The following is an 11,076-nucleotide window of genomic DNA, read 5'->3' as shown; positions in this document are numbered from 1 at the left end:
ATTTCTGGTTTAAATGAGCCCCTGCTGAAGAGGGAACACAATTTTTGTCATGATCCACAAAGGAGATTTCTGATAGATCCAATTTTTAATTAGCAGACTTTTAAAGGGGAAGAGATTAAAGCAAACAGTCTATAAAACTTTTTTTTTTTAACAATCAAAATGCTAAAAATGTTGGTTTTGAAATCCTGCCTTTAGAATCCATCACTCTAAATAAATGTATCAGGTTGAAGAAAATTTCTGTTTATTTGGAGCTGCTGTCCTTTAGAGTAAAGGGAAATGCCTTATATCAGTGGCTGAATCTGTTGCGCACTAAATATTGTATGGAAGAGGAGGAATCGTATAGACAAATGGGTAATTGCCAGAGTCGATGCTGAAGGTGAGATGTTGTGTCTGCAGGGGAAATACATTTTTAATGCTGTGTTTTACGTGTAATGTGCAAACTGGGGATTAAAATGGTTTTTTACTACTTTTTTTTTTTTTTAGTTAAATGATAGCACAGGGAGGAAACAGACTGAAAGAGACAAAAACACATTAATTTACCTGTCTTGTTTGAAAGAGTGAAATCCGTTAAATTTTGGCATTTTCTTTGTTTCCAGATGATGGGTGAGCTGAGAAGCTCGTGAAGCTTACATGAAATATCCTATAGATACTTCTGCTGATCAGTAGTAGCCCAGATGGAATAAGCGTGTCCTAAGATGGCAGCAGATCTGCGGTATGAACCATTCTACAGAAGTGAGTTGATGCTAGATTTGTTAGTGTCTTGATGGCTTGATGTCTCTCACTTACTTTGTCTCTAAACCAAAGCCATCTTTCTACCAAAGCCATAAAAGGACAATGCACAATCTGACTACAGAGAGCTATTTCCAAAGAAGTGAACTGCGAAGAAAGGACTCATGAATTTTGATCGCAGAGGCTTGGAGAGCATCTCTGGTAAGTTGAAGAATTAACTGTTACAAACCCAGAATGTATCTAACATGTTTTGGAACACCAACCTGAAGACAACCTTAAGTTTCCCATTCTTTGTATTGCTTATCTGATATTGCAAATGAACAAAAATGGTGAATCCTCTTAACCAGCTTGTAAAATCAGCTTCCGTTGTAAAATGTTGCTTGTAAAATTCTCAAAGTGTCGATAATCAACATTAGCATTTTTCCCATTGGAAGATACTGAAGATAGTCTTCATCTTTAGTGGATATGTTGTAAGGATAATCAATCGTGTACCTTTGGTATGCAGTATTTTAGCAACTTAGAATTAACATTTCTTCTTTTTTTCTTTTCTTTTTTTTTTTCCTGTTGTTGCTATAATTGTGAGGAGATTAAGGGGAGGGGACAACACAGGAAGTGCTAAACTTCCTTTCCAGGATTTTGAGTATCATGTTTCATGATTCTGTATGGATGATAATGGAATTTTATATTTGTTCCCTGATTTCAAGGCAGTATTCAGTTGATATTTGTAGTTACTTTAAGATTATCTATGTCTATGTTCATTACCAAACAAAATGTTAAACAGGAGAACAAGAAAAACTTGGGTTTTCTCCAGCAAAGGGAAGTATAACTACGCTAAAGCCAATGAAACCTTACAAAATCAATAGCTAGAAAATTCAAGTCTTTGTTTTAGTTCAGTGACCAGGAAAATATAGAAATTCAAACTCAATACATGCATCGTATTTAAGAAATTGCAGGGCATCATAGCTAGACCAGCTTTCCAGGAAGTTGTGGAGTCAGCTGGGGCTGAGGAGCTTAAAATATTACAATGTAAATCAAGTATTTATTCAATAAGTATTCTGGTAATTTGTCCATTACAGAGTAACTGAAGGTTTATAAAGTATTTTATAGTATATAGAATGTATCCTACTGTAGCAATATTAAATAGGTTGTATTTAATAGTAATGTGCTGTTACTGGCATTTACTCACTTTCAGATGTCTGCTCCAATGAGGACCTTCCTGAGGTAGAGCTGGTAAGCATGCTAGAAGAACAGTTGCCGGATTACAAGTTACGAGTGGACTCTCTGTATCTGTATGAAAATCGAGACTGGATTCAGTCTCCTGCCTGCCATGGCCGTCTTCCTGAAATCACTTCTCCAGCTCATGAAGAGGAGCCCTTCCGTTACATGAGTGAGTATATCTGGGCCTAGGGCCTAGGATTCTTTTTTTTTTTTTTAATTGAAGTGAAAACTGTGCATATAAAATTAATGTTATTAATATTATAAAGTGTTCAAATCTGGAAAACTTTGGAGATGTGTAAGAAAGAGATGAGTTCAGGGGGAGTGCTTGTAGTTCAGCACTGTGATTCTAAGGGCTGACCTAGCAGGCCCCCATGGCTGCCTGATTGTTAGATCACGTGATAGTGAAAAAGAGGCAGGAACCTAGAATTGTGCTAGATTAGATATAATATTGGAGGTATGGAGTATGCAGCAGCTCCATTTTCAGGAACGTTAATGATGCTGTGGTTCTTTTGATGATGTTTGCCCTGATGTTTTGTGTCAGTGTAGCTTTTTAAATGCTGTTAATAGTTTCTTCTGGAGATAGAAATGGTGTGAATGCCAGATGGGTGGGTACTAGATCACTGTTGATCATTGCCTTCCAGTTTTGAAAATACTAAGTGTGATAGTTTCACTGGGCTAGCTCTTGGCTAGCAGCCAACACAGCCGTTCACCCATTTCCCCTCACCCCCAGGGGATAGGGGGCAAGGGTAAGGAGGCTTGTAGGTTGAGATAAGAACAGTATAATAATAGAAATAAAAGAAAACTGAAAAAAACCTCCAAAACCCTAATATTAAAATAGTAGTGAGAATGATAACAGTAATAAAATATACAAATGAGTGATAACCCAGTGCAACTGCTCACCAGCTGCCAACTAAGCCCGACCCATTCCCAGATAATGATCCTGAAGGAGCAACAATCCCGAACCGAAACCGCGATCCCAGAAGAGCGAGATTCCGAGAGCAAACCCGTGTGAAATCCACCCCCCTTTCCGGTCACCCCGGATAATACACTAAACATGACAGGATATGATGGAATATCTCATTGGCACATCCAAATGCCAGTTTGGGGTTTGCTGTTCACTGCACTTCTCCCTCCCAGTCCTAATGCAGCTGTGAACAGCCAGACACGGTGGCCTTGAGCTCCAGCAGCAACTAATAACATCAGTACTTTTATCAATGTTCTTCTCATAACAAGTCTTGCACTGAAACCAAACCACAGCTATTCTAGCTACTGAGAAGAAAATTAACTCTATCCTAGCAAAACCAGGACACTAAGTAACTTATCCTTAAACCTTGCAAGATCATAAGGAAGAAAATCGCTTTCAATCACATAAAGAAAATTTTAATATGTTAAAAATCAAATGTGTAGAAGGCTGCTAAAAGAACTGAATGCTTACTTGCCTGTAGTTTCCAGAGTTTTCATGCACAAAGAGGAGAGAGAATGCATTGTAACCACTTTAGAGAAATGGAGAAGTCCTGTTTCCTCCATATATTTGAACTATTGGAATACACCACTTGGGGAAGTGAACTTGGCATTTATATACAACCTTGGTATTTATATACTATCTGCGGTGATTACCTCTTCCTTGTACATGCCGCCTCTGAAAGGGTTTTTTGTTGTTTGTGCTTTAGGCCTCCACCCAGGGTGTATAGCAAATTAGTAAGTAAAAGTAAAATATTAATTCCTAAGAATGCTGTACTTGACAATTTAAAACAATCTTGTTATCAGTTGAACTTGCAGGCTTGGAATTATTTTAAAATGTGGAAAGTATTTGGAAAGCTGCTTTATGTTTATTGCTCAGTCTGTTTCTGATAATAATATTGCAAGCATGAATTATTTTTTATCTGAGTGAACACTTTGTAGATCACTGGAAGCAGTTATGTAGTCAGTGGGGTGGGTACTTGCCTCTAAGTTTTAATTATAAAGAGGTGAGATCACGAGTCTGTCAGTGCTGGAAGGAACTTTAACATCAAATGTGGCTCTGCTGAAGCTCTCCTGTAAACACCTGCAGTTCCAGCATGACGAAGCACTAAGCTCCAAGAAATGGACCTTCAGTCAGTGCAAGCTTGTGTTTCCATGCTGCAGTGAGAGAGAGGGGTTTTATCAACTATGTTTTAATGAAGGCAGGCAGGTATTATTTGTCTGTCAAGGTACTACAGAAAGTAGTGTCTTCCTCTTTCACCCAGTGAGAAGTTCTTTTTAACTATAGAAAGTGTCCTGTGAGAATAGTAAACTGCTTCTGAGAGTTTTTTGAACAGTTGCCGTAGATGTTTTCTTGACATTCTCAAAAATGCTGTAACAATGACTGACAAGAAGTTAAAAAGATAACTGTTAGGCATGACATACAAAACTAATTCTATAATTTAAGAATACTGTTATAACTGCTGAGTCATATAAACTCAAGATAAATATAGTTTGTTTCTCCTAGAAATTGTCCAAAGTGAATCGGAAGGTCCCAGACAAATACAGTTATAAATCAAGATCCAGTTACAGTCATTGCTGAATAGCTTGTTAGGTGAAACTTGTATCTTTCTGTTGACAGGAATTGAAAATAAATGTGACAATCATAGTCTTGGAGCATTACTTGGGCTTTTTACGTGTCTATCTCCCCTTCCCTATATATGTATGGAAATACTTCTATAACTTATTCTTAAAGAGAATGCTGAGCTCATGGTTTGAGTGAATTTGTAGTTGACATCCAAGGTTAAAATAAATAAATAAAACAACACATCAGTTACTGCATTTGAGCTCCTCCTCTTTTTATGGCTGCTGCTGCCTATTAGAAGGTGTATCCAGTGACCAGTTGAGTTTCCACTAGCAGTGGTTTCACTGAGGTGAAAGAATATTTTCTGCTTCAACTGTGGTAGTATAAGAAGCCCTGGATTGCAAAACATCTGTCTTTAGAACTCCTTTGTATGTATGAATAAAGGGATATGGCACAACATAACAAGAATATTAACCAAAATGAAGAGTTGCTTGCAGCTTTCACTTGGCAAGGTGAGTGAGGAGAGATTGCTGTGAACATACACATGTTCACAAGAGAGAATCATAAAAACTGTATAATTTTGATCCTGTACTGTGAGAAAATAACATCAGTTGTATAGAGCTAAGTTTCAAAGCTGTTAGTTCTGTGATTTCATTTATCAGAGTAAATATATTTGCTTTTGATTTTAGGAGCCTTGTAATTAGTGTAAATCTTTGTTAAGGTGACTTAGCACTGGATAGAAACTTTTAACTTGAAATCACCTGGTGGGAACAGTTACCACAGGAAAGCTGGCTATAATATTTTGCCTGTAATGGTTGAAACTTACTTATGTATGTGCAGTGAATTTTCCAAATACTAATAAACCAGATGAGTTTGGGATCCCCTCTTGGCAACCAATATCAGCAACCAAGTGATACAGTAAAACCGCCCTCCCAAAGGCATGTTACGCTACTGATAGATACTTTCGATTTTGTGAAGAGTTTCTATTTTTGCCCTGCTTAGAAATGCAATTAATAAGTGGCACTGCTCTAAGTTCAAAGCTCCTAAATACTTGAAGAGCATGTGTTGGGTTTTTATGCCTACCAATCTACTTGATAAAAAGCATTTGTTTTATTAGTTTGATTTTTCTGTTAAGCTCTAAGACAAACAGTTCAGTAAACCTTTTTCTTCTATATTGTTGTTTGTTTCCTGTGTTTCAAGACTGCAAGAAAGTTTCTTCCTATACTAAAACACAACTTGGTTTTGTTCCTAGCATAGCCTTAGAGTGATGTTTTAAAAGATTATGGATATTATGTCTGTAAAAGATACATAGCTTATATAAGATATATAAATAAAGTTAGTGTGCACTTCAACTTGACACTTCACTATCTCATAGCTAAGTGTGCAGTCCTTAACAAGAACAAACAAAGAAAAAAACTGAGAACAAATACCAGTATGTATTCAGAGCATGATTCAGATTTAAACAAGGTAGAAGACTTAAGGAAATCTTCAGAAATAGATTTAGACCAAATCCATAGTGATCTCATTTTGCAGTGTAGTGATGATGGAGTTAGTTTCAAAACAGGTTAACTTAGCCCTTCAGTTGAAACAGATACTTCTATATTTTTAAAATTTATAGCGCTGGCTTCTTTACTTTTATGATCCTGATTCCATAAAGCAAAAATAACAAATTTCTGTTGAACTTGGACAAGCACAAAGATCCATCACCTGTGAGTGAGATGTGTAATTCTGGTTCTGAAGGGAATAATATTTAAATAGTTCTTCAAAAGTTCTAAGAAAGTTTTAATAGTGTAAAAAAAGTGTGTTTACATATGCATTTATTTTTTTGGTGGTGGATGCTCGCAAATAAATCACCTATTTCCTTACATTTTAATTCTTTCTCCTCTTTGTTCTTTTTCTGCCCCATATCTTTCATTTTCTGTAACTCTAGCTCTTATTGAACTTCCTTCCTCCTCCTTGGCTGGATCTCACAAATTTGCTCAAGGTAATTAAGATTTCTTCTTTACTAGCATCTTCTGTTTCTCAGGACAAGAACTAGAGCAGACCAGTGCTTTGTGTTTTAGAACTGTGTTTTGTTCAGAGTTGTTGTATATTCTTCATGCTTTGTTTATTCTTGATTCAGTCCTATTTTTCAAATTCTACTTCTTCTCAGTTTTTTTTAATAGTTTTACAAACTCTTCAAACTTTGAAATCACTCAGTCAGTAAGATAGGATTTACTGCTACATCTAAATTGCAGACATACATTATCTCTTTTTTTTTTTTTTTTTTCAACTGTACCGAAGATGATCAAGCACTTAATAAAAATGTTTTCATGACTAGAGTCTGGGGTCTCCATGCCTCCTGTCCATAGCTGTCACACACACTAATGGGAGTTGTGTTTCAAGGGTGGAGTCTGCAAGTGTGTTCAGCTATATTTGGGTATGATCCCCTATACTCTTCCTTCTCTCCCCAGCAGGCTGGATGATTTAATAGCTTAGCTATATTCAAAAAGTTGATCTTAAGACATTTTTCTGCTTTTTCTAAATTTGAAGGACGTGCGAGCACCTCCAGTTTTAGCTAATATTGCTTAAAGCTGTAAAAGTTCAATACCTCATTGTATCAGTCTCCCAAGTGAGTATTGTATTTCTGAAGTTAAGATGCATTTTCATAGTCTCTGCTACTTTCATCAACTAAGTACTGTATTTGTAAACAACATCCTCTAGAGTTTTAGCTCTCTCCCTTCCCAGCAGTCTTCTTGTACTTAAGCTACTTCAGTAAGTATATCTTTCTCTTCTCAGTTCTTGGCACAGATAATGTGGAGCAGAAAACCTACAGTGATGCTGACATGGTCAAACATCTGTTAGCCGAGGTATGCTTGACTCTATAATGCTGTGTTAATGTATTTGAGGACATGTATTTGAGGAAGGGTTTTATTCAGCTATTGGAAATTTTGGTTCAGTTGTCTTCAGGAGCTGCTTATCAAACACTTGGGTAATGAGAAGCTGCCCATTCAGTTGCACTGTCTCAGAAACAAAAATTAGCAAAGCTGTTGGCACCCATGGAGGTGTAAGAAAGAAACAGCTTTCTTCTACTTTCCTGTTGCTCCTTTGCTTTTGCCCTCTCATCACTATTCAAGTGAAGCAGTCTGTTCTGGAGGAAGTGTCACTTGAAAGACTACAGGCCTAAGTGTATGTGGCTTCTTTGTATGATTCAGCAGAGCCCCTATAACCTCTCCAGTACTCAGCACAAAAAACAAAACTGTCCCCAGGCTTGGTGCTTTCCCCTCCCCCTGTTACTGCAGATGACTGTGGAAGAGAATGTGTTATATCAAGAAACACTGTTATGGATGTGTTCTGGATTAAATGATGAAGTATTAATTAATTAATATTAATTGTTCTAACAATGTTGATCCATTTTAGAGTGAAGGGGGATCTCAGAGTGGTGGTTAATTAAACAATAGCTAGGAAAATCTAAAACTACTCCAAATTTAAACCTTACCTGATCAAAAGTAGACATTTGTTCTCCTTTTGTGAGCAGAAAGATCGGGACCTGGAACTGGCAGCTCGAATTGGACAAGCCCTCCTTAAGCGAAACCATCTATTGACAGAACAGAATGAAGCACTAGAAGAACAGTTAGGACAAACTCTAGATCGAGTGAGTGATCTTTTCATCTTTTTTTATTTCTTTCTTTCCTTTTTATGATGAGGAGCAATACAAATATATTCTTCATTGTGGAAGCAAGTGATTGCTCCTCTCAAACTACAGAAGTATACTTAAGTAATTTTCCTAATTGTCATAGTTTAATCAGCTTTCTCTATGACTATGAAGACTGCATATTGTAATTACTGAGAAATTGTGAGAATGTTAGGTTTTATTATGATATATCTACAGCATGATTGCATTTTCAAAGTGTTTTGACCGATAGTCTGATATCCTGCCATTGAACTAAGAATCTAATAGTCTAAGTCAAAATAATTAGTTGGTATCTGATACAACCTGCTACATAACAACTTCACAGGTGAGGAAACAGCCAGAAAATGAGCTGGCTTATTGGGGTGGTTACACTAAAAAAAAAAAAGTAATGAAAACTGAATTTTGCTCAAGCTCTTCACTCCATCTATTCCTTTAAGCACCGGTTCTTTTCTAATATTTTCTTTGTGCAATTTTGCTCAAGCTCTTCACTCCATCTATTCATTTAAGCACAGGTTCATTATCTAATCTTTTCTAATATTTTCTTTGTGTTCTTTCTTAAAAAAGAATTAAATAGTTGACAACCCATAAAGTATCACCAGTTTTTTAACTCTAAAGTCAACTGATGTAGTCTAAGTTATAGTGAAATGGATTCAGCTCCCTGTATAAAACAGTATGGTGGTAATAAATACATACTCATAATTAACTGTAGGACAGCATAAACTTATGTATTCAGGAAAAAAAGGAGATATCTTAATGAGATCTGTGTCTTGTCTTATTTTTATTTGTCCCGTAGTTCATTTAATGTATAGACTGGGAGGGACCAGTCTACACATATGAGTGTATGTCTATCAGTCCTTTTCTTCAGAAAGTTACAGTTCACAATCAAAATGATAATTAGCATGTTAAAATGTAGACATGTATCAAAGCAGCTGGAAAATTATTTTGAAGTAAAGTATTAAAAAAGTAGTCCTTTCTTATGTTACCTTGAATTTTCAGTCTCCCTTACAGTGTTATAATTATGATTTTGTGAACTTTCTATAAAATAAATAGAGCCTGAATCTTACGTGCAAATATAAATCAATCGTGGCCTGTGAGCTATTTTAAATCTCGTTTTAAACTGGAGCAGTGATGTTCCAAGAGGCTGCATAAGTCATGCACTGTAATATTGTATAGCTGAAGTATAATTCACAAGCTAGTGATCTTTTTTCACAGGTTAATCAACTGCAGCATGAACTGTCAAAAAAAGATGACCTGCTTCGTATTGTTTCGATTGCTTCGGAGGAGAGTGAAACAGATTCCAGCTGTTCCACACCACTTCGTTTCAATGAATCTTTCAGTGTATCACACGATCTGTTGCAGCTGGATGTCTTGCAAGACAAACTCAGGGAGCTGGAAGAGGAGAACCTTGCTCTGCGATCGAAGGTATATCTGACTTATAGTGCATACCACATATGCTGAATATTAAATAAATCAGGATGGTTAAAAAATACAGCATTTGATTTTTTTCTCTTGAAGCATATGACTATTTTGTATCGCTGTATTCAAATCGTGACCAAACACTTCCCTCCCCTCCCCACATCCTTCTGTTTCCTTCACTACTCCTCGTTATCTCCAGAGTCCTCTAGTAGTCCTTCCTCAATGCCTGTTTGGTATGTGAAAGAATATGGGAACATATGTAAGCACCCAGCAAAAGTACTTGTACCCATCAGGCCCTTAAGTTTGTGCGACCTGTTTTGATACAAATCTGACTGCGATTGGTTAGTAGTATTTTGGGAATTCACTTGCATTTACATTACTTTTTTGTCAGCTTATATTCCATATTAAGGATTAATAAGCATCTACTCAAATTTTTTTGAAGACACACTTACTTTTGACTATGTGATCATTTTAATTGGTCTCTCTTATGTAGAAAACAAGAATACAGGCACTGTGCCATCACAAGGATAGAGACTAAATAGCCAGACTAAATAAAACTCAGGGAACCAACAGCAAAGGTTACAAGAATCAGAATCTACAATGCAGTGTCTCTTGTTCAGAGGTGGAGAGTGGAACTTGTTAAATAGGAAATTGGTCAAAGGGAGTGGGGGGTGTTGTTTTTAAGAAACGAAGGATGTTGTTTGTAAGAAAGCTGTGGGGTTTTTTTGTTTGGGGTGAGTAGGTTTTTTGGTTTTGGGGGGTTTTTTTTATATGAGCCTTTCCCAATATAAGCTTGTTAAAAGAGTACAACAGAGATTCATTTAATATGAGCAAAATATACTTTTCCTGTTGTTGGCTCCAAAATTTTCTTCCTGAGACTCCGTTAAGACCAAATGGATAGTTTAATAGTGCTGGAGGAGGAGATCAAACTGCTTTTATAATGCTCCTAACCCTGTACGTGATTACAGAACTTTGAAGACCAGGGGTTAATTTAGTCTACCTTAGTGAAACATAATGGAGTTGAAAAGAGAGTGCTATCATTCTGTGATATAGCGTAACCTTTGCAGACTTGAAATAGCCTCAATCATGTTGAGCCTATCTCTGCTTTTTTTTTATTTTATTTTTATGTGACGGCATTATGTAAAGAAGTGTTTTTGTCTGCACTTGTGTAGCTGTGCTTCTCCTTGCTTGGATAATCTTTAAACCCATTTACTAACTTTTATGGTGAGTCACTTACTGGCAAACACTCCTAAATGTAGAAGAATTATGTGTGCAAAGTTTAATATTATCATCCTCACCATCAAAATGGAAGTGGGAATCTAGTATGCTTGATGTTGTTTAGACCTGTTGTGATACTCAGTCTCTGGCCCAGAAATTTTACAATCTAAATAGACTATTTGTGGAATATGGAGAGAAGCTGTTCTACTGAGAGCTTTTCAGTGCCATAAAAGATTAACGTAATTCAGTTTTCAAGGTTTCTTTGCCTTAAAAAGTTTTGAAGCAAATTCAGTTGCTT

The 11,076-nt window shown here is 36.5% G+C and overlaps 1 protein-coding gene across 1 annotated transcript in view; it reads left to right on the top strand.

Moving 5' to 3' along the window:
- Nucleotides 1–599: 599 nt before the first annotated feature.
- The window catches only part of TRAK2 (trafficking kinesin protein 2), a 17,998-nt gene continuing 7,521 nt past the window's right edge, over nt 600–11,076 (top strand). The window contains exons 1-5 of the mRNA XM_010177629.1: nt 600–930; nt 1,922–2,116; nt 7,250–7,320; nt 7,989–8,105; nt 9,357–9,566. Of these exons, the coding sequence (XP_010175931.1) occupies nt 894–930; nt 1,922–2,116; nt 7,250–7,320; nt 7,989–8,105; nt 9,357–9,566 (630 nt within the window). The 5' untranslated portion in view covers nt 600–893. The remainder of the gene's footprint in view (nt 931–1,921; nt 2,117–7,249; nt 7,321–7,988; nt 8,106–9,356; nt 9,567–11,076) is intronic.

Source organism: Antrostomus carolinensis, unplaced genomic scaffold (assembly GCF_000700745.2).
Source record: "Antrostomus carolinensis isolate BGI_N321 unplaced genomic scaffold, ASM70074v2 scaffold101, whole genome shotgun sequence".
In the NCBI taxonomy this organism is placed as follows: domain Eukaryota; kingdom Metazoa; phylum Chordata; class Aves; order Caprimulgiformes; family Caprimulgidae; genus Antrostomus; species Antrostomus carolinensis.
The sequence above is the reverse complement of the archived record's forward strand: the minus strand, read 5'-3'. Positions and strand labels throughout refer to the sequence as shown.